Below are 24,245 nucleotides of genomic sequence, written 5' to 3'. Positions count from 1 at the left end.
AAACACTGTAAACTTTTTTTAATGTTGGACAAACTTGGGAAGTGGAACAAAATTCACTTCAGTTGTTGAAAAAGCCTTCACAGTCTGTGTAACCTCAAAACCACCAAGAGAATTACACGTCTCCCACACACCACTCTTATAGAAAAACTTCTATCACTTTTATGAAATTTTTTTGAAACTTTGGAAGATTACAAATCAGTCATTTATTGACCCTTTTGTTTTCTATAAGCTGCATTAGTTCCTATGTTATATTAATTATACCTTTTCTTTGTAGAGGCAAAGATCAAAATCACTGGGGGTCCAAACATGTACGAAGAAAGTAGTTGCTTTGATCCGAATGGGATGGTGGCAGAAGACTATTTTTCCCAGATGGTTTCAAAATCAGAGGCAGTTATGTCTGTGACTACCATGCAGCCCCAAAACACCCTTGGGATGGAAAACTTAGCCTACACATCTTCCAGTGGAGAAGATGCTTCTGTTGTTGCTATGGAAATCATTGCACACCCTCGACAAAACTCATACAATCAAGTTAATAACTTGAACCCCCAGTTTGTGCAAGTGGTGAACAACCATGGTTCATGTGAGGAGCTTTATTCTTTCCCCACTCACTCCTCCGCACTTGAGAGGGGTCACCATCATCACCAATTTCCTTATTCCACACCAACACCAGATCTCCTCAGCCTTCTCCACTTGCCAATGACCTTTGAAAACCAAAGCACCAATCTTCCGAAACTCTCTGGCCCTATGGGAACAGCAGACAGCACAAACGTCTCATCTGTTGCCTATGACCCTTTCTTGCATCTCAACCTGCAAGCACCTCCACCAGCTCTTGGAAATGATTTTGCCTTTGGAGGAGGGGGTGTCATACAAGGCAGTGGAATTGCCTACCCAGATTTTGGAAATGGGGTGGTGGAGGTCACTCAAGATGTGGGGAAAAACAGAGGGGGGAAAAGGACCAACCAGTTTACCAGTACCACTACTGAGAGACAAAGGAGAGTGGATTTGAGTAGTAAATTTGATGCTTTGAAAGAACTCATCCCAAACCCCTCCAAGGTAACATTTTGGAGTAAATTATACTGTTGACATTTTGTCAAATTATAGACATTTTTCTTTCCTGCTTTTTCTATTTCACAGTAACTCTTCAATTGTTTAAAATGTCTTTTTTCTAGGAAAGGTTGTTTTAAACATAAAGAACATGTAAACTTTGAGAAAAATATCTTATTTTTAAACCCAACATTGATTAAAGCTAATGTCTTTGAGTATAAAGAAAGTAGAACTGAGTGATTGATTTTGTTCTGTTTTGTTAATTGAAAAGGATAATTGTGGTTTGGTAGTACTAATATATTGTAAAGAACCAATATTAGATTTAGAAAAAGAAGGATCAAAAACAGATGCAAAAACCTTTGGTAGTGAGCTTTAAACCTGAAATCAAACGAGTGGGTTCAGGCTTAGAATTATCCATCTTTGCTCAATGGAGGATATCCTGAATATACTATTTTTTAGAGAGAATAAGTCCTCCATCAAGGATGGAGAATATGTCTACCATCAATCGTTGTTTTGATTGATCTACATTTTAATTAACTAAGAGTAAAAAAAAGGTTGTGATTGAAATGAAGTTTGAATGCACTATATTCAATGCAACTTACTTATAAGGTTATGGGTATTAGGTATAGGACACAGATATCAGTGTCCATGTAGGACAGACTTACCTTCTATAGGTATATACATTAACCTTGACAGGAATATAACACCTTCTCTACGTATAGGACAGAGATATCTTGAGTATTTCGCTACTTATGCTATATGAAATTGGCTTTTTAGGTGTACCAGTAGCTTTTTACTCTCATTGAGTAATTGTTATCAGTTTTCATAATGTACTGATATTAGCTTGCTTTAGTTTTAAAATGGCTAATTCTAACAAATGCATTACCAATCAAAATGCCAACTTTGAACAATTTTTCTATAACAAATCATATTGCACAAACTAATTCACAGCATACATTGAACAAAGTCAGAAGAAATGCTTCTTAGCTTTTATAGTTCATCAATCAAAATAACAACTTACCTCGACGGTAGCCCCTTCAATAGCCTCTGAAGAAGTAGTGAAAGACCTTGTTACGCAGTTACACTGCCCTGGTTACGCCGCCTCGTCTATGCCGCGTCCTCCAATATCGTCCCTCGACAATGGTAGCCTTCAACTCAGCCACCCACCACCTTCCTCAGCTCAGAACACTGCAAAACGCTACAAGGAAAAAGGATCCACCATTGACGCGTAATCGAAAACATTAACAGGAAAACAAAATGAGATGGGAGAATGGGACACTTCACCTATAATGGAGGAATGGGGAAGAAGCATATCCCGATTGTGGTTAGGGTGGGAAGCAGTCTGCACAAGCCAGCCAGTGAGTTCGTCGATGAAGTTAGGGAAGAGAATGTGAAGATTGGGGAAGAAAGCGTTTTCGCGAAATGAGGGCTTGGGAAGTATCTCAGTTTCTAATTTCATATACATTATTCACTTACCGACGGTCGCTTGCCTTTGGTAATCACCCATGTCCATTACAGATGGCCATTATCCTTCGGTAAGGTCATGTTACACAAGCCTTCGAAAAAGCCTTCGGTAATAAACCGTCGGTATTAATTGTTTTTCCTGTAGTGTTTCTAGGTATTTCCCAATAACAAAGAAGACCATTAAATCATGCCATGAACGATTAAACATAAAAAACATAGAGTAAAGGAGAAAATCCTAACAATTGATGAACAAAGCATAAATAATTAAAACCAATTGAAATACATGAGAGTTCACAAGGTTACATCATCCCCCAACAACAAATTGAGTTTAGCTCTCCCTTGTCATATCTTCTTATCATACAAATCTCAGTCAAGATATATTGATGCATTGGCCAATCAATTTCAACTATGGTGTTCATCTAATCACAACATACAACAAATGCAAACTCATGAATGATCAACAGCCAAGCAAGAATTGTATCCTATGATGCATGGAACCATTCCTCTCCAAAGATAGTGTTTCAGTCAAGCACTCAAAAAGTGTTTCACTCAAACACTCAAAAGTGTATAGTGAGGTGACACTCTTACACTCTACTATCATAATGTCACATGAATCAACTTTGCCTTTCATTTAACCATAACTCAAACACACTCATACGCAAGTTATCATAACAACGACTTTTTGAGGCTTGTATTGAGGTTGGACTAAGAAGAAAATTGGTTTTTTCTGGACAACAAAATTCCTTGAGTTAAGAGAGTGCACAATTCATTCATTCAAATTAACAATTAATCTCTCTTTTACTTTTCATGTGAGAAACCAAATTTTCAATTTATTCCTAACTTCACTTTCATTGAGCTTAACCTTTTCTTTCTTCTTTTTAATTTTTCTTTTGGTCAATGCTCTTTTATGAATTCCACAAAGCTCTTTCTGGTTTCTCACAACCCAAACTTGAACCATTCTCCATTACCACATACACATACTCTACTTAACTCAAGGTAAGGATTTCAAAAAGGATTTTTTTTTGAACTTTCAAATTTAGGTTCAAGGTTCAAAGGTTAAAGAAAAACATTGTTCTTTGTTGGGTTCACCTATTAACATTGGCTCTAAGGGAGAAGAAAACATGGCCTTGATCATGTGTAACAAGCAAGCAAGTGATTCAATCATAGAAACTTAGGCAAAATCAATCATGCTTCAAAGCAATAACATTCAATCAATCAAACTCTGGAGCCCAATCTCTCATAGGTTAACTCAAGTTACACAGTTCAATAACATCTTGCCTAGCAAATTAATCACAATTGACATCATGAATCAATTTCTAACAATCATGACCAACCACCTGTATATAAAGACTAAACCATGCATTATCCCAACATCAATCACACAATAAAGCAACATATATAAGATAGTAATTACTCATCACACACATATTAGCTAAACCATCCAAACATCATTAGGCCAAGCACATATTAACCAAATTCAACATATCATCAACTAAAAAGATAAGTTTAGAAAACTGGGATGCCTCCCAATGAGTGCTTGTTTAATGTCATGAGCCTGACACCATTATGCTCAAGGGTCCACCAACTTCATAACCATGGAAAGATGCTCAATCTCTCCACCTAGATAATGCTTGAGACATTCCCCATTAACCACCCAACTTCTTTTTGGATTATCAGAAGTTGGATCGGTCAACTCAATCGCCCCATGCGGTTTGACGTCCTTAATTGTGAACGGCCCAGACCATTTAGAGTTCAATTTTCCAGGAAAAAGCTTTAGCCGTGAATTGAACAATAACACCTGCTACCCTGGATGAAAAAGCTTCTTTACCAGCTTCCTATCATGATAAAATTTTATCTTCTCTTTGTAATTCTTGGAAGAATCATAAGCATGCAAACACATCTCTTCCAACTCAAGAATTTTCCTTTCTTTTATTAGCACTGTCAAAGGGATCAAAATTTAAGAATTTTAATGCCCATAAAGCTCGATGTTCCATCTCCACTGGCAAATGACATGCTTTTCCATAGACTAACTGAAAAGGCGATAATTGTATAGCAGTCTTCTTTGCAGTCTGGTATGCCCAAAGTGCATCATCTAACTTCTGAGACCAATCCTTCCTTGATCACTACTACAAAAAAGTGCATAGATAGTGCTTTTTTTTTTTTTATCATAGATAGTGCTTCTAAAAAAAGTGTTATCCATTGCTGTCAAACAATAGATAGCACTTTTTTAAATAAGCGTTATCTATTGTTGTCAGGCAATAGATAGCGTTTATTTAAACAACGCTATCTATTCGTCTAAATTTTTTTTAAAAAAAATAACTTTTCAATAATATATTTAAAAAGAATTCAAAAAAATATAAAATATTGGTTTTATTATGTACAAACTTGTACTTTTGTTATATTGAATGTTAGCTAAAAAATTGAAAGCAAAAAACAAACTTGAATATAAGTAAAGATAAACCAAATGTTACATTTATAAATCAAACAAGAAATAATCAGGGTTCATTACTGGATCTCTTCAATAGAAATAACAAAATAATTAACAGATTGTAGAACTGCTATTTATCAAATCCATTGTCAACAACATAGATAATTCCCTGCATGATTTGAAAAATAAAAAATAAGGAGGAAGATTCATCTCTAACCCGTAGACATAATCAAACTTATTGTGAATGAGATGTTACCTCTAATGTAAGTGATGTTTCTGCTATATTCGTAGAAATTACTACTTTCCCCTTTCCACAAGGAGATGGAGAAAATACTAACTCTTGAGAGAATGTAAAACAAATATTACCACATTAACATTGAAATAAATATACAATAAAACACACTTATGTATTTCTAACCTGATCAATTATGCACTCTTATTTCACATTATTAAGTATTGAATTTTTTCCATAGTATTGTATCTTTACTTCATAAATAAAAGTACTTATTGTGTCTACAGATCCCAAAATTACAAACAATATTCTCTATATGGTATCAAATTTTTTGTGCTATTTCCCTTCCTTTTATCTTTACTTTACGTAACACACATTCAATTCCACAAAGTCACAAGCATAGTGTGTTGCACAGTACACGTTCACATAATATTACTCATACACACACTACTACAATAAAGTGCATAAATAGCGCTTTTTTTTTATCATAGATAGCGCTTTTTAAGCGCTATCTATGAGAGCGCTATCTATTAATAGATAGCGCTTCTAAAAAAAGCGCTATCTATTGGTGTCCGACAATAGATAACGCTTATTTAAAAAAGCGCTATCTATTGGTATCAGACAATAGATAGCGCTTATTTAAATAAACGCTATCTATTGTCTGATACCAATAGATAGCGCGTTTTTAAATAAGCGCTATCTATTGGTCTAAATTTTTTTAAAAAAATATAATTTTTAATAAAATATTTTAAAAAATATGAAATTATCTTTTAAAAGAAAATATAAAATATTTGTTTTATTATATACAAATCTGTGTTATTTATTAGTTCTATTATTCAAACTATATAAAGTATTAAAACAAATATGATGAAAACAAAGGTCTCAAAAAGAATATGCAATACTTCAATATATAAATAAAAACTATTAATATAATAATATTTCAAAATATAATCTTTGAGTGTCAACTACGTGTCATGACATGACATTGCTTTATAAGACAATATATACAACCATAACATATATATCCTTGTACCTATAAACATTTACATCACCATTACTAATTACATGTAACATCAATCTCCCCTAACTTCAATAATTTGTTGTCACGATATGGTTGATATATGCAATTAAGAAAATACTGCAACAAAAAAGATAATATAAAATTAGTCAATTAAATTTTTACTACAAATTAATTATGATAATAAAGATAACTTACATCAGTTGGAATTATTCTTCCTTCACAGTATGTAATAATTTCTTTTATACATCGACACACGTAATATCCACAATCATTGTCATTGATTTTGATCCTGACAAAAAATGTAACAATGAGTAAAGGCATCCCATCAGAAAGCGTCACATTACAAAAGCTGTCAACAAAGAACAAAAGTAGAACCTTACCGTGACATTCAATTGCTAAATTAAATGTATAAGTATTTGGACTCAATACACCAAATCTGTTTAACCGACACATGAAAATCCAAATAGCTCTATTCCAGTATACAACAGCGTTTAATATAAAGTTAAGCACATTACCCATGGTAATGGATATATGTATGTATCAACAACCAATACTCAAAAAGCCTTAAACCACTTAAATACAATCAATGGTTTTTTGAACATATTAGAAATGAATGCACAACAACTATATGAACAATTGGAATACTTGAACATAACATATAAAGTATGCCAAGATCTTTAAAATTAACTAAACAACAACACCCCACATCCATCCATCAAGCATTTAACATCATAACACATTCAATTTTTTTTAAAATTAAAGACCATACCCGCACGTGAATATTCAGTCCAACCCCATTAACTAATAACTGTAACAATTATACATATATCCTTGCAAATACAACGTTTTTAATTGAGAAACAAAGCAGGGGACAAGACACAAAACTTGCATATCTAGAATGTAAGAATGTTTTTGACCTTCCACATATTAGAAAGCTAGCACTTAAAAATGTTTTTCACTCGAGGATAACTCTACAAGTAAGCACAATTAACATTGATATTTATAAATAATTGAATTTTTCATATAATTTCCAATTTGTATAGTTATTAAATAAATTTAATTAATGAATTTAACTCCACCAAAACAAATAATTTTATACTGTTCTTTTATTAGTATAACAGTAGTAATTATTCAGTATGTTACAAATATAAAAATGTTAAAGGACAACAAACTTTTACCAGTAATAATAAGAATAAAAGGTTTAAATATAACGAAAATAAAATTTCTGTAATTTAAAATTAGTAATGATTGTCTACTAAATGAAGATATTTAATTGATTGAAATGGTGCTAGAACTAGGACAAAGTTATTACCGTAACTAGACTAAGACCAAGCCTTGGTCAGAATAAAGTCTTGTAATGAATAAACAAAGAGAAGATGATTGTAAACAAAGAGAGATACAGTCTGAACTTTTTAAAATAATGCACCTAATTCATTAACCCATTACTTAACTTATGAAATCTAAATCAGTTAACACATATCAAAACACATTGAGGTTATGGTTATTAAACAGATTGAACATAAGATGATTACTGTTATTCTTATATTTAATAAATTAAGACAACCTAATCTAGTTCAATTAAGCATGTATCGGATAATAAGATTATTCATTTTAAATCAACATACTATGAATCAGACTTGTAACCACTTTCCGCTAACCTATTACTAGTTTTCAACCATACTTTAGTCCAAACAGACAACTCCTCCGAAGGAAAACATAAAGGCATCATATGCTGGCTGCACTTAAACAACCAAAGATATAGCCACGTGAAACATCTAGGAAATAAGAAAAAAAAGACTCAAACCCATTAACAAGCATTGCACTTAAATTCTAGTAAATTCTAAGACGTCTAAACATCCAACAAGATCACAGAACCACTTCCCCTACTCTCTCTCTTTCACTTGATAGATTCAATGTCACTATACCCTTTTCCCAAATCAGTTTATGAGCAGGCCAAACAGAGCATATAATGAAAATTTCTAGAACCCAAACACGTACTACTTACCATTTCATCAACACCAAACTTGATGGAATTTAACATAAATTACATAATTCATCAAGTGCGACTCAAACCACTCACATGTACACTACATTTCAATAAAACATACAATCACCCAATGTGTAATGACATTCTAGTTTTCAATCAACATTTCAACCCACCGTAAACACAAGGCACTCAAATAAAATCTTTATCAAATAAAACAAATAGAGCAACAAAACACTCAATATGAAAAATAGATCAACCGCTGAGGGGAAGAAACTACTCACGCACTTACCGCTGAGCGGCACTTTACCGCTGAGAGGCACACTTATGGGCTTGGACCTAGATTTTTTGTAATTTTAGAATAATATATAAGCTTTAGGACGTCCTAGGGTTTGTATCTTTGGCAGAAACAAAGCAAACACTCTCTCTTCCACCCCTTTGAAGGAGGATCTTGGATGCTCAGGCTACCTCTTCACCTTTCTAGGGTTTTATCTTTCATTCTTTCATTATTGTTCATCTAGGTTCACCATGAATATGGTGAACTAAACCTTGTATGTTTGTTGGGGAATCAATGTAATCTTTTGAAGCTCTCATATATGGAATTTGTGCTTGCATCTTAATCTAAGATTTATGCTTTCTTTCATCATTAGTTAGGGTTTTTCCTCTTTGCTTAATGCTTGCTTTGTTTAACTCATTCAATGCATGATTATTGATTTTGTCGATACGGGAACGTACGGGGAAGTCTAGATCCGAGGAATTACTCCCAATATTATATTGGTTGTCGTTAAGCTCCTATGCTAAAAGAACTAATTATTAGGAATGCTAGGAATCGTATGAACTCGTAATTAGGGATAGGCCTTCTTGACAAGGTAATTTAGAGAGTGGCATTAACAATGATGATTTGAATGTTGAATTCCTAAAATATATGAGAGTGGATAAGATGAAATTGACCCCCAACAACATATTCATATATATATTTCATTGAAAGTGCTTGTCTTTTGCTTTTGCCATTGATCAAAACTCATGCATACATGTTTATTTTCTGTCTTGCATATTAAACTCCAATTATTTTGTTATTAAGTCTTAGCTAATCAACAAATCACATAACTAAACTAGGCCGTGAGTCCTTTGGGAGAACGATACTTGGTCTTACCGAGTTTATTACTTGAAACGATTTGGTCATACTTGCCGATTGTTCAACAAGTTTGTGACATCATATTTTGGTGATCATAAATTTGTCCATCAACCACACACGCATCTAACTAGATACATTTCTTCTAATAATAAAATCATTTATTCAATGCAATGTTTAAAGAAGTGTCCTTTATGGTCACTGACATGACTGACATCTTGGATCGAAATAGTGTCGTTTATGGTCACTGTGATGATGTCTGTATATGGAGTGAGCGAGTGCTTTATAATATGAAAATGCCAAAGCCATGTGAGTGGGTCTCACACTACAGGAAATTCACTGTTTACCGGCGGGCTATTAGCGACGGCCCCTAGGCCTTCGGTAAACTTTATTTACCGAAGGATTTTTCGAGGGTCTGTAAAGTAGTACATAATTGGAGGATTTTGGCCTTCGATAATCGACATGGGACATTACCGAAGGAACTTGACCTTCGGTAAGTGGGTGGTGTATAAGAAAATTTTTCCCTCCCCCTCATTTCGCGAAAGCTCTTCTTCCCCCAATATTCAGAATCTCCCAACTCTTTCTTCCCCTAAGTCCTTCTCCCAACTCCCTGTACTGCTTCTGCACAATGTTCCCTCCACCATTATTGCGGTCCAGCCTCGTGGTTCACTCAAGGAAGCCATCTTCGTCATTCGGCCGACCATTCGAAGAACGTCCTTAGAGTCATCTTCTCGAAGGGTATTGGTCGTTGGCTACCGGTGTTCGCCTGCGTTAGCTGCCAGAGTTCGCCGCTCACATTATCATTAGGGCGAAAATCAGGTATTCCCTCTCACATTTTCATTTCGCATTCAAACACTTTTGCCCTCCCTTCTCTGATTTCCCCAATCTAAGAATGGTCACAATTATTTGGTCCAAGGGCCGTAGGCGCGGGGTGCTGGAGTTTGCCTCCCTCCATTGTGCTTCAACCGCAACGTCAGGTCGTGAACCGCCATTGCAGTTCAATCGTGCCTCTGCAAACCTGTATTAGCCTGAACTTCACTTCCGGTTTGAGGACTCCTGCTCGGGACACTTCACTCGTGAGGTAATATTCCTTCGTTCCCCACCTGAAACCCTACAGATATGATATACATGTGTTGGAAATGTGGTGTGGTGTGTGATTCTGTATTGTTGTGATTATTGAATTGATGAATTTGTAATTGTATAATGAGAAACATGAGATTCTGTTCCATTTATCTTCTTTCATTTGATTTGCCTGATCTTGTATAATGGAAACTAAGAGAGCTTGCTACTGGAAAATGGAAAGAGGCTAGAGCCTCCTCTAGCCGTGAGTGATTCCTAAACTACTCCTAAAATTTACTCTAAAATCTACTGAAATCTACTCTGCTGCTGCTGCCAATTTATATGCCAAAGATTTTGTCTTCTCCCGTGTCCACTCCTGCTTTCAGCCGTATTCCAGTTTCTTGTCTGGTGATAACAGTTGAAAAACTGTTATTTTCATACTTAAAATTGATACTAAAAGCAACCTTTATACTTAGAAACTAGCTTGAAATCATGCTTTTCTTCATATTTTCAGAAATAAGAGAGCTGGACAGGTTTATGCTTGATTTCAGTGTTTTTGTGCAGGTTTTAAGGTGAATTTGGTGAAAGAAGTGAAGAAGGAGAGATATGGAATCAGAAAAGACATCAAAAAGTGCAAAAGGAGAAGCCGAAGTCACCGCTCAGCGGCAGTTTACCGCTGAGCGGCACTCAGGAGCTCACGGGAGGACCGCTGAGGGGCAAAATGGCCGCTGAGTGGAAGAAACGTGACAATCAAGGGTGGAAACCACACCCAAGTATTGGTCAGGAACAAAGTGGGCAAGCTGGACAAACTGGGCAATTTAACAAGCAACAGCAACAAACCTTTCTATCAGGAAGTTTGGATAGGTTGGAGGACACCCTTCAACGATTTTTGAAAAATTCCGACTCTACTCAGAAAAGCATTGAAGAATCATGTAAAAGAATGGAGATGCAACTTCGTTACATCAATCAGAGATTGAATGATGATGTTAATACTGAAGTTAACCTTAAGGAGGAAGGGCAAGTCATTATCACTGAAAGTGACAAGATTCTTGATGAGGAAAAATTAGAGGGAGATGAGGAAAGGGTAGAGAGAAAAGAGAAAGAAGAGTTGAGTGAGAAAGATAAAGATGAAGAAAAAGAAAAAGAAGTGGTTGAGAGAGAAGAGAGAAAGAAAATTTGTGTGAAAATAAAGAAGTTGAAGAGAAAAAGAAAAGGGAAGAAAAAAAGAAAAGAAAAGAAAAAGAGAAAATTTAGGGAGAGAAAAAGGAAGAAAAAGAAGATGAGAGGAAAGAAGAAGAAATCATATGAAAAATCACATCCTCATCTAAAGAAGAATCATAGGAAGGAAAAGAAATTCAAGTGCTTTATGGAAATCTTCAAGAAATTGGAGATTAAAGTTCCTATGATTGAGACACTACAACAGGTTCCTGGTTTGATCAAATTTCTAAAGAAGTTCAGTAGAAAGAAGAAGAAAAAGAAGAAGGAACACGAGCTTTATTGGGTCAAGCTAATGACGTTAAAAGAGCGCTTGCTGGGAGACAACCCAGTGGATTTAAAGACTTTTGATTTGGTTTTTTGTAATTTTTAATTTGTGAACATTATTTTTGTAATTATTTTGTTGGAGATAGCATCTACTGAAGGATGCTAGGTGGTTAAGTATCTACTGAAGGATACTATGTTTGTAACACCTACTGATGGGTGTTGGTAAGAAAATTTTGCACCTACTGATGGGTGTTGGTGGATTTTGGGTCAGGCTCGTGACGTTAAACAAGCGCTACCTGGGAGGCAACCCAGTTGATTGAATATTTCTGTTTGTTTATTTTAGTTAGGGTTTGCATAAGCATTTTAAACATTGAATTGCAGGGAACCAATGAGAGGCATGTATGGGAGGCACGTAGGTTAAGAAAAGAAGGAGAAGAGCACATCACGAAAGTGCCGCTGAGCGGTAATTTACCGCTGAGCGGTACTCTCGCAGAATGGGCTTTAGTTCCCCTTAGCGGGACCCGAGCCCATTAGGGTATTTCTAAACCCTAAGCTGCTCACTTGCTCACACTTTCAGATTTTTCTCTGCACAAACACCCTCACATACCTTCTCCAAGGTTTTCCACATATTTTCACTCTTTCCTCTTAAGAAAATTTCTCTTCCACTCACTTGTTCACTAGTGTGTCATCAAAGTTTGGGGTTGGAAGAGAGCATTCTAGCTTGGAAGCATTCTTATTGGATCTAGTATCTCCACCCAAGTAAGTAAAATGCATTTTTTTCATTCTAGGGTTCTTGAATTTGAATGTGATTGTCAAAGCATGAATATTTAGGGGTTTTGATTTCTATGCATGATTTGATGATATATTTGATGTTTGAACCGATTAAACTGTGTGATTATGAACTGGAAAACTGAAAACTGCATTTGGGTGGAGTTAGGACAGCTTTAAAACAAGATTTTCAAAAATCTGCAGAGTTACCGCTGAGGGGTAAACTGCCGCTGAGTGGCACTCTGCCAGATTTGGTTTTTCTGAATTTTTGCGTGTTGGAATGTGGCACTGGTGGCGCTGAGGGGAAATTCTGGGCCTCAGCGGTGGTTTAGCTTCGAAAGGAGTTGTGTTCTGTGTTTTACTAATGATTAACATCATGTTCTGTGGTTTTGTATTTGTGTTTTGAATGTAGGAATGGCATCCTCTTCAGGAAAAAGATTGAAAACCATGGCAACCAAGAGAAAGGAAAAGGAACCAGAGCAACCCCAATCTAGCAGGTTCCTCTTTAGGAAACATGAGAAGCACTTTAGGGTGGTTCAGGACAGGAGACTTCTGATGGAGAGAAAGGTTGGAATGATACCTAACTTTGCTCCTCAATTTGGAGAGCAAGTGTTAGGGAATGATTGGGGAAAGCTAGCCACTTATCCTGCACCTGCCAACATAGTTGTGGTAAAGGAATTTTACACCAATGCAAAGAAGATTGGTGATTATCCAGCTGAGAATTATTTGGGCTATGTCAGAGGCCATGCTATCAGGTATGATCCTGATTCTATTAATAACTTCCTGGACACTGTATGGGCTGGTGAGTAGTGCCAGTTTGCTCTTTGCATGGAGGAAGGTGCTGATTATGAGGATGTGGGGAGAGTATTGTGTATACCTGGAGGGCACTTCCAAAGGAATAGATCTGGCTCAGTGGTTAGCATTAGGAGGACGGATTTGACTCCTCTTGCAAAGTATTGGATGGCGTTTTCTCATGCCAACATTCAGCCATTTTCACATGTGTCAGATATTACTCTTAGCGGGGCACTATTCATCTACTGTGCTATCAGAAATTTAAATGTTAATATTGGGCAGGTGATAGCTGATGAAATTAGTGTATGTGCTAACACCTCAAACAACAAAGCACCACTAGGACATCCTTCTTTGATCACTCACCTTTGCAAGCTAGCTGGGGTGGACACTTCTGTTCCACCATTTGAGAGGCCAAGAAAAGCTATTGATGAGGCCTATTACAGACAGTACTGTGGAGGTGAGGATGCAGCTCAGCCAGTTCCACCACGCCGGGCTCGTAGAGAGAGAGGGCCAGAACAGAGCCAGACATCTGCTGATACACATGAAGCAGAACCATTCCAGATGAGGGACATGTATATGTCTCTTATAGGTGCTCAGTTGCAGTCCATTCACAGAGGGCAGGTGGCCACTGCTGAGATGATTGTGGGGATGTATGATACACCTCCAGCCCACAGGTGGACTATGGATGAATTCCATAATGTGGTAGCTTGGCCAGAAGAACCAGTGCATGGAGGAGGAGCTGGAGCAGCTGAAGCTTCAGCTAGAGAGATGGAAGAAGATGAAGCTGATGATGATGATGCATTTGAAGATGAAGAAGATGAGGAGGAAGAGGAAGATACAGAGGATAGCTCAGACTGATGAGGAGCTGAGATAGAATTTACTGATAAATGCTATCATATGATTATGCTTTTGTGGTTTAAGTCTTCTGAACTTAGTTGTTTTTGTTTTTAGATTAGGGTTTGATGTACTCTATTGAACACCTGTTTTGTTATGATGGTTTGTTATTAACTGTGATTATGTGATAAGTAATGCTGAATGATGCTTATGATTAATTGATGTTGAGATGATGTGCACATTAAAATGCTTACACAGGTGATTCACAAGCTTTGTGAACAAATGCAGGATATCATGATTGTGATTGTGAAATTAAGCAGGATGTGTATGTCAAATGTGAATGAGCTTATATGTGAAGTTTTGAGCTCCAGAGTTGTTATTGTTGAATGCTATTACTTTGAAAGCATGAATGATTTTGCCCAGGTTTTCTATGATTGAATCAATTGCTTGTTTTGCATCATATGATCAAGGCCGTTTGTTGGAAACCTTTTTATTGGCCAAATTCGTAAAATTAGCCCACTAAAAGAGAACACTTTGTGTTCTATCCTTTTGAACCCTTAGCCTTGAACATACACTGAAACCCTTGATTGAAAATCTTTACCTTGAGTTAAGTAGAAGATCTTGTGTGATATTGTTAAATGTTCAAGTTTGGGGTTGTTGGGAAAACATGAAAAAGGAAAAGCATTGAGCTAAGAGCTAAAAAGTAAGAATAGGCAAAGAAAAAGAAAAGAAAAGAAAAAGAAGCAAAGCTCAATGCAAAGGCAAAAGAAAGTTGGGAATGAATAAGATGATTTTGTTGTTATGATTCTCTTAACTCAAGGATTTTGTGATCCAGAAAAACCAATTTTCTTGTTAGCCTAGCCACATTATAAGCCATTGAAAAGTCCTTGTGATGATGCATGCTTGTGAATGTTTTTGATTGTGGTAAAATGAAAGGCAAAGTTGATTCAGGTGACATTGTGATAGTAGAGTGAATGAGTGATTACCTTTTATACACTTGTGTGTTGAGTGAAATACTTTACCTAGTGAGGAAATATTCCATTAGCACATGAACATCCATGCTTAATTGATTGGTCATTCATGAAAAAGAGCATTTGTTGGATATTAACTGATTTTGTGAAACACTAAAGCATGTGCACATCTTGATTGAAATCTTGATCATAAGTTTGATTGATGTTTTTACTTATCTTGAAAAGAAGATTTTTGAATGAAGTGAACCATCATATGAATTGGTTGAAGATGGAGTTACATCTTGTTTGCTTGAGGACAAGCAAAGTTCTAAGTTTGGGGTTGTGATAACAGTTGAAAAACTGTTATTTTCATACTTAAAATTGATACTAAAAGCAACCTTTATACTTAGAAACTAGCTTGAAATCATGCTTTTCTTCATATTTTCAGAAATAAGAGAGCTGGACAGGTTTATGCTTGATTTCAGTGTTTTTGTGCAGGTTTTAAGGTGAATTTGGTGAAAGAAGTGAAGAAGGAGAGATATGGAATCAGAAAAGACATCAAAAAGTGCAAAAGGAGAAGCCGAAGTCACCGCTCAGCGGCAGTTTACCGCTGAGCGGCACTCAGGAGCTCACGGGAGGACCGCTGAGGGGCAAAATGGCCGCTGAGGGGAAGAAACGTGACACGCACTTACCGCTGAGCAGCACTTTAATGGGCTTGGACCTAATTTTCTGTAATTTACGAATAATATATAAGCTTTAGGGTTTCCTAGGGTTTGTATCTTTGGCTGGAACGAAGCAAACACTCTCTCTTCCACCCCTTTGAAGGCGGATCTTCGATGCTGAGGCTTCCTCTTCACCTTTTTAGGGTTTTATCTTTCATTCTTTCATTGTAATTCATCTAGGTTCACCATGAATATGGTGAACTAAACTCTGTATGTTTGTTGGGGAATCAATGTAATCTTTTGAAGCTCTCATATATGGAATCTATTTTTACATCTTTTATTTAAGACTTATGCTTTCTTTCATCATTAGTTAGGGTTTTTCCTCTTTGTTTAATGCTTGCATTGTTTAACTCATTCGATGCATGATTATTGGTTTTGTCGATACAGGCGCGTACGGGGAAGTCTAGATCCGGGGAATTTCTCCCAATATTATATTGGTTGTCGTTAAGCTCCTGCACTTATGAACTGATCATTAGGAATGCTAGGAATTGTATGAACTCGTGATTAGGGAGAAGCCTTCTTGAAAGGAACTTTAGAGAGTGGCATTAACAATGATGATTTGAATGTTGAATTCCTAAAATATATGAGAGTGGATAAGATGAAATTGACCCCCAACAACATATTCATACATAAATTTCATTGAAAGTGTTTATCTTTTGCTTTTTGCCATTGATCAAAACTTCATGCATACATATTTAATTTTCGTCTTTTGCATATAAAATCCAAGTATTTCGTCTTTAAGTCTTAGCTAATCAAGAAACCACATAACTAAACTAGGCCGTGAGTCCTTTGGGAAGAACGATACTTGGTCTTACCAAGTTTATTACTTGAACGATTCGGTCATACTTGCCGATTGAAAAACAAGTTTGTGACATCATATTTTGGTGTTCATAAATTTGTCCATCATCTGGCAGCCTAAATTCCTTCACATTTTGTTGTTGTTCCCCTAGCTTGCTGACTTCCTCCCTCCTAGATGTGCCAAGAAAATAGGTGGGGGCCCTCCAATTTTTATCTTCCTGAATCACGTTGCACACCATTCAGCCCTTTTGCACACGGCTGCTTGTTGCTTCGTTCAACTCTTTGCTGCTGGTTGTGCTTCCACTACTCATGGGTTATGCTTCTTCTTTCCATCCAGCTCTCTACCTTAAAAACGTTCAAGAGTCAATTCTCAAACAAGAAGTGGTTGTAGCTGTTCCAACTCCAAGCTACTGGACCGTGAATGTTTTTCCCATGTGTTTTCCCTTGCAAAATTCTAATGTCCGTGAGCTTTGCCAACCATGAGTGGTGGCTGGACTTTCCTTCCCTATTCCTCTTCTTTCACACGTCCAACTCCATTCAGCCGTGAACTCATCTCCTTTTCTCTCTTAGCTCTTCCACTCCATAGAAGCCTTTCTTTTGAACGTGAGCTGCTGCCATGCTTCTCAAAGAAACCGTGAGCTTCCTTCTTCTTCCCAACTGGATGTGATGGTAGCTACAGCTGCTGGACATGTTTCCCCTCCTTCCAAGGCCGTGAGTGAAGCTTCTCTACGTGGCTGGACTGCTGCAAACTGGACCGTGTAGGTAGCTGCAGCTGCTGGTGGAATTGTCTTCACTTCATTAACGCTGCAAGTGGCTTCTCTTCACGCAGCTAGCTGCTTCTTGCAAGGTGTTGGACTGTCTTTAACCAAGCTGGATGTGCTCTCTGCTGCCATTTATTTATTTTTGTTCCAGCAGAGAAGGATGTGGCAACTTTCTCTCTTTTCGTAACAGCACCAAAGAGAATGAAATGCTTTCTCCCAAACCAATTGAAAACCACGTTTCCAGCCAACAATAGAATGTGGTGGCCCCAACTTTTGTTCCATGTGCTTAGCTTTGTCCTTTGCAAAATTCTGAAAGAAAGGAGTTGGAGTTGCAGCCGTGAAACATTGAATAAAATTCAGCACCTTGTAGCTTCTTTTGGATGTGAGATTTCAACATGTGGTCCCCTCTTTTCCATCCATTTTCACGTATACACTTCATTCTAATGTGGCAGCACATTTGTTTTCTTCTAGCTATAAAATGGTGAGGTTCTAATAAGTGTTGACCCCAATTTTATTTTACAATTTCCTTATGCCAAAGAAAAGTTATCCAATGCTAGGTGGTGGCTCCCATGTTTGCCAAAAGAATTGTTCATGTGAATGCTTTTCAATTTGGTTTGGACGTGCATATGCAAGCTACTCTTCTGAATTTGTTTTGCCAATCATCATATAAGCTTCTCAATAAAACCGTGAACACTTGCAAAGTGGTCCCTCCATCATTTCACTTCAACTCTTTGAGTGATTTCCAACGTAGCTTTGCTACATGCTTTGCCAAAATACATTTTCCTGTGGCATGTATGTAACAAACTATCAACTATCTTCCAAATAATTTAAGAAACCGTGAACACTTGCACATGTGGTCCGTGTGTTATTCCAACTATGACAAGTATTACAAACAATGCAAACAAATTAGAAGTAACTCAAACAGTAAGCACTAAGTTGACATAGGGGAGTAAAAAAAAATACTGGGAACAACACAGAAGGAATTTGAGCAAAATAAAAACTATACATTAAAATAGACATCCAGATGAAACTATGAAAAAAAATTGCATGGAAAACGAATAAGAATTGAACTCGAACGAAGACACACAAGTTGACACAACATTCACGTAGCACTGTGCGAAAATTGAGTTTATACTTTTTTTCAGTTATTCGGTAATTACCGAAGGCTTTTGTCCTTCGGTAATTACCGATGGCTTTTGGCCCTCGGTAATTACCGAAGGGCAAAACCCTCGGTAAATGTTAGCGACAAGGGATTTACCGAGGGCTCTTTGGCCGTCGATAAGCCTTTTACCGACGGTTTTGGGCTGTTTTCGAGGGCTTCTGGCCTTCGGTAATGCCCTTCTTTTTTGTAGTGTCACCATCGCGCTTTCATTTTTTAACGCTTTCCAGCTCTCCAATGCGTGCAAGTCGGCGACTTTCTGAGCGGCCTGAGCTTGTCGTTTCTCAGAGCGAGGCCGAGCGGCAGCGGTGATGGCAGAGTCAACCTCTCTCTCCAATGTCTTAACTCGTTGCTGGAGTAGTTTGATGGAGCGGGCATGGTCAGCGGTAAGGAAGGCTTTGGAGAACGTGTCTTCGTCGATGAAGATGGCTTTGGTGAGAATAAGCTTCTAGAGAGATTCGAGATTGCGATGCAGGGAAGAGAAATTAGAATTGTGAAGAGGGAAAATGTGGTTGTAGAGGGAACGCGAAAATGTGATTTAGGAGATATTGTGATAGGTTTTTTAAAATTTGGGGGCAAATAAGAACTGAAATTTGGGGGCAAATACGAAGTCAAATTTGGGGGAATGGGTTTGATGAATCTAAACGAAGCGAAACTAAAAATTTAGAAAACGAGGGAAAATTTTGGTTGAGGGTAGAAAGAAGCTCCCAAAGAGAAATGTAAAAGAGCACGCAGCTGTTTCAAATAACGCTATCTATTGTGTTGAAATAGACTGCGTTTTTTAAAACAAACGCTATCTTTTAGCTTATTTTAAACTATGAATAAAAAAAATAATATTAATTATTTATAGACAGTGCATTTTTTAAAAAAGTGCTATCTATGGTCATAGGTTTAGATAGCGTTTTTTTAAATAAGCGCTATCTATTGTTTCGTGCATTAATAGATAGCGCTTATTTAAAAAAGCGCTATCTATTAAACGCTATCTATCATCAATTTTGTAGTAGTGACATGTTCAAAAACGTCAATTATATCAATCAGAGAGTGTCTGAAACTCTATAATGTTATTAATATAAATTAATGATTCAGTTTTAATTTAGTTAGTTTAAATAAAATATCTAATAATCCTAATGTTACTAACATATTATATATTATTATCTTTTAAGTTACTTGAATGTTACGACCTCCACAAACTCTGTAATTATCTCAAAGAAGAGAAGTAGAAGCTTTAGACATAGAAATGGAGAAAGGATTTAAAATATATTTTGATCATCTATAGAAATGGAGAATAGTAGAAAATATTCAGTCTACCTTCTTCGTTAGTGCTACCAGGAATGGTGTTGGCCGTAGCAAAGGAAACACCAGCAACAAGTGCAGCCACAATAGAGCAAGACTCAGATGTGTCCTTCAGCCACTCGCTACTTTGCTCTATGAGAACTTTGTGTTTATCCTCAAATATTTCCTCTGGAATTTCTCCCTCGGTGTCGCTTCTTAAGTAAAAGTGTTCTGGCACGAGGCTTTCCATATACTATTCCAATGAAAAATAACATGTTTCAAGATAATTATAATTTAATTTTGAATTATGAAAAGCTCTACCTATTTGTTTCAAGGTATTTGTTTATGTATATATACCTGAAACCACATTTTATCCCACATCATTTGCAAGGCAAAACCAGCTATCTTTGTATTATTATTTATTATTATTATTATCACATAAAATTATTAAATATAGAAGCAACAGCAGAGCACAAATACCAGATGGGTAAAACAACATTCTCCATCACAACCTTTATGCATCTTCACTTGTATGAAATTTACTCCTAGAAGGGGTCCCAAAAGTGTAGTGAACTGTTGTGAATTCCTTTCTCCTTTCTCCTTTCCTTATCGAAGGGAACATTTCTTCTTCTTATAAGATAAAGAAAATGCATCATTCCCAGATAGCAAACTTTTATGAAAAACATGTTTTATCCATGGTAAGAAAATCATCGCAAACTGGTGTACTACCTTGACAATTTAGGGTTGAAAAATGTTTAGACAGAAAAAAAACTAGAGCTTTCTGTATCACTTAGAAATCCTACTAACTTGTCATGAGTTCTACCATTGTTTTCTTGCCAAAAACATCATAACTTATCTGACTCTTCATATTATCAGTTGGCATTTCATAGTAGAGAAGGAAGTTGGTACTTGGATAGTGGATGCAGTAATCACATGGCGAAAGATCAAAGCATCTTCAAAGACATTGATAAATCTGTCAATGTCAAAGTTCGGCTAGGAAATGGCACCACAGTGGAGTCTCGAGGCAAAGGAACTGTCATGGTGGAGACAAAGAAAGGTACTAAATTCATCAAAGACGTTTTACTAGTTCCAAATCTTAAAGAAAATCTTTTAAGTATTGGCCAAATGATGGAGAATGGATATTCTCTTCATTTTGAGAAAGATACATGCAAAATTTATGACAATAAAAGGATAGAAATTGGCCAAGTAAAAATGGAGAAGAGAAATAGAAGCTTTCCTATAAGCTTCAAACCTGGAACTAATATTGCCATGAAGGTAGAAGTTGATGACTCATGGCTTTGGCATAGGAGATTTGGCCACTTCAACACACATGCCTTAAAGCTTCTATATACGAAAAACATGATGAGAGATCTTCCATGCTTGAAGGAGAATAATGAATCATATGAAGGATGTCTCCTCGGAAAACAACATCGATTACCATTCTCGACAGACAAAGCATGGAGAGCAAAAGACTTATTGAAGTTGATTCATACCGATGTTTGCGGACCGATGAGAACACCTTCACATCATAACAACAGGTATTTCATCCTCTTCATTGATGACTTCTCTAGAATGACATGGGTCTATTTCTTAAAGGCAAAGTCAGAACTTTTTGGAGTATTCAAGAAATTCAAGGCCCTTGTTGAGAAGCAAAGTGGAAAACAGCTAAAAATACTTAGAAGTGATCGTGGCAAGGAGTACACATCTCGCGAGTTTGACAAATTCTGTGAAGATGAAGGCATAGAGCGACAACTTACAGTCGCATATACTCCACAACAAAATGGCGTGTCAGAGAGAAAGAATCGCACAGTTATGGAGATGGCAAGATCAATGCTGAAAGAGAAAAGTATGCCTAACACTTTTTGGGCTGAAGCAGTCTACACTGCAGTTTATATTCTAAACAGATGTCCAACTAAAGCAGTCCAAGACAAGACTCCTATTGAAGCTTGGAGTGGGAGAAAGCCATCAGCTAAACACCTACGAGTATTTGGGTCTATTTGCTACATACATGTTCCTGATCAAAGGAGGCAAAAGCTTGAAGACAAAACTATACGAGGAATATTTTTGGGATATAGCACACAGTCAAAAGGCTATCGAGTTTACAACCTACAAAAAGAAAAGCTCATCATCAGTCGAGATGTTGAAGTTGATGAAAATGCTTCTTGGAATTGGGAAGAAGAAAAAGTTGTTAAAAGCAACATTCTACTTCCAGTGCAACAATCTCAAGAAGAAACTCAAGAAGAGGAAGAAAATTCAGGTACGCTTTCTCCACCTACACAACAAGATTCTTCACCTGAATCTAGTCCAAGAAGAGTAAGATCTTTGGTAGACATATATGAAACTTGCAATATGGCCATGATTGAGCCTAACTGTTATGAAGAAGCATCAAAGCAAGAAGTATGGGTTAAGGCTATGGAAGAAGAGATTAAAATGATTGAGAAGAATAACACTTGGGAACTCGTAAATTGCCCTCATGGAAAAGACATCATTGGAGTCAAATGGATATATAAAACAAAGCTCAATCCTGATGGAACTATACAAAAGCATAAAGCAAGATTGGTTGCCAAAGGCTACTCACAGCAACCAGGAATAGACTACAATGAGACATTTGCTCCAGTTGCTCGCTTAGATACAATTAGAGTTTTAATAGCTCTTGCAGCACAAAAAGGATGGAACATCTATCAACTGGATGTCAAGTCAGCCTTTCTAAATGGGGTGCTCGAAGAAGAGATTTATGTTGAACAACCACAGGGCTTCATCAACGAAGGCAATGAAGGCAAAGTACTAAGACTTAAAAAAGCATTATATGGCCTAAAGCAAGCTCCTCGAGCATGGTATAGCAAGATTGATAAATACTTCATCGATCAAGGATTCAGGAGGAGCAAGAGTGAGCCAACACTATATATTAAGGCACAAGGTCAGTACCATCTCATTGTCTCTATATATGTCGATCATCTTATCTATACAGGAAACAATATAGAGATGATGAAAGAATTTAAAGAAGACATGATGAAGACAATTGTAATGACCGACCTTGGCTTGATGAACTATTTCCTTGGTATAGAGGTGAAACAAGAAAAGGAAGGTATATTTATCTCTCAAAAGAAATATATTGAAGCTCTATTAAAGAAGTTCAAGATGAATGGTTGTAAACATGTCACTACTCCACTGGTGGTAAATGAGAAGCTACAAAAAGATGATGGAGCACAAGAGGTAGATGCATCATGGTACAGAAGCTTAATTGGAAGTCTTCTCTATCTCACAACCACACGACCAGACATTATGTATGCTACAAGTCTTCTATCAAGATTCATGCAAAAGCCAAGTCAGATTCATTATGGAGTAGGAAAAAGAATTTTAAGATATCTACAAGGCACAAAGGAGTTTGGTATATGGTACAAAACCATGACTCACTCAAGGATGATTGGCTACACAGATAGTGATTGGGCAGGATCAGTGGACGACATGAAGAGTACGTCAGGATATGCTTTCTCACTAGGATCAGGTATTTTATCTTAGGCATCAAAGAAGCAAGCAACCGTGGCACAATCAACAGTAGAAGCAGAGTATGTAGCAGCTGCTGAAACCACAAGTCAAGCAATATGGCTACGAAGAATACTTGAAGAAATGGGTGAACCACAAGCTGGACCAACTATTATCTATTGCGACAACAAATCAACAATAGCAATAGTAAAAAATCCAGTCCATCATCAAAGAGCAAAACACATAGCCATTAAATATCACTTCATTCGAGATGAAGAGACAACTAAACAAATACGACTCGAGTACTACCCAATAGAAGACCAAATTGCAGATATATTTACGAAGGCATTACCAAGACCAAGATTTGAACTACTGCGCTCAATGCTTGGAGTTACCGAATTTGCATTAAGGAGGAGTATTAAAGTGTCACTACAAAAAAGAAGGGCATTACCGAAGGCCAGAAGCCCTCGGAAACAGCCCAAAACCGTCGGTAAAAGGTAATTACCGAAGGCTTATCGACGGCCAAAGAGCCCTCGGTAAATCCCTTGTCGCTAACATTTACCGAGGGCTTTTGCCCTTTGGTAATTACCGAGGGCCAAAAGCCTTCGGTAATTACCGAGGGCCAAAAGCCCTCGGTAATTACCGAAGGGCAAAAGCCTTCGGTAATTTCCGAAGAGCGAATTTTCTGTTGTCCAGTAACCAATTATGGTGCAGTTTATGATTTGCTTTAGTGCTAATTTCGTGTGATTTTTTATTACTCTCCTGCATTGTGGTGCAGTTTATGAAATTTTTCATGACATCAAGTCAAACTAACCACTGATATTTCTATTGGAGAAGGATAATTGAAAAGGAGATATCAA

At 36.9% G+C, this 24,245-nt stretch overlaps 1 protein-coding gene across 1 annotated transcript; it reads left to right on the top strand.

The window, feature by feature from the left end:
• The first annotated feature begins 306 nt into the window (after positions 1 to 306).
• LOC148200565 (transcription factor bHLH91-like) lies at positions 307 to 2,276 on the top strand. The gene is made up of 2 exons (XM_088112986.1): positions 307 to 1,053; positions 2,124 to 2,276. The coding sequence occupies exons 1-2, from the start codon at positions 307 to 309 to the stop codon at positions 2,274 to 2,276; spliced, it is 900 nt and encodes a 299-aa protein (XP_087969112.1).
• The last annotated feature ends 21,969 nt before the right edge of the window (positions 2,277 to 24,245 follow it).

This window comes from Vigna umbellata, chromosome 4, assembly GCF_029865625.1.
Source record: "Vigna umbellata cultivar VRB3 chromosome 4, Vumbellata_1.0, whole genome shotgun sequence".
NCBI classification, from domain to species: Eukaryota; Viridiplantae; Streptophyta; class Magnoliopsida; order Fabales; family Fabaceae; genus Vigna; species Vigna umbellata.
The sequence above is the reverse complement of the archived record's forward strand: the minus strand, read 5'-3'. Positions and strand labels throughout refer to the sequence as shown.

What these genes read in the sequence shown, in the direction of transcription:
- LOC148200565 (XM_088112986.1), top strand. Translation starts at nt 307, where the DNA reads ATGTACGAAGAAAGTAGTTGCTTTGATCCGAATGGGATGGTGGCAGAA. An exon ending in TCATCCCAAACCCCTCCAAG is followed by an intron (nt 1,054 to 2,123) that starts GTAACATTTTGG and finishes CTTGTTACGCAG; the next exon opens with TTACACTGCCCTGGTTACGC.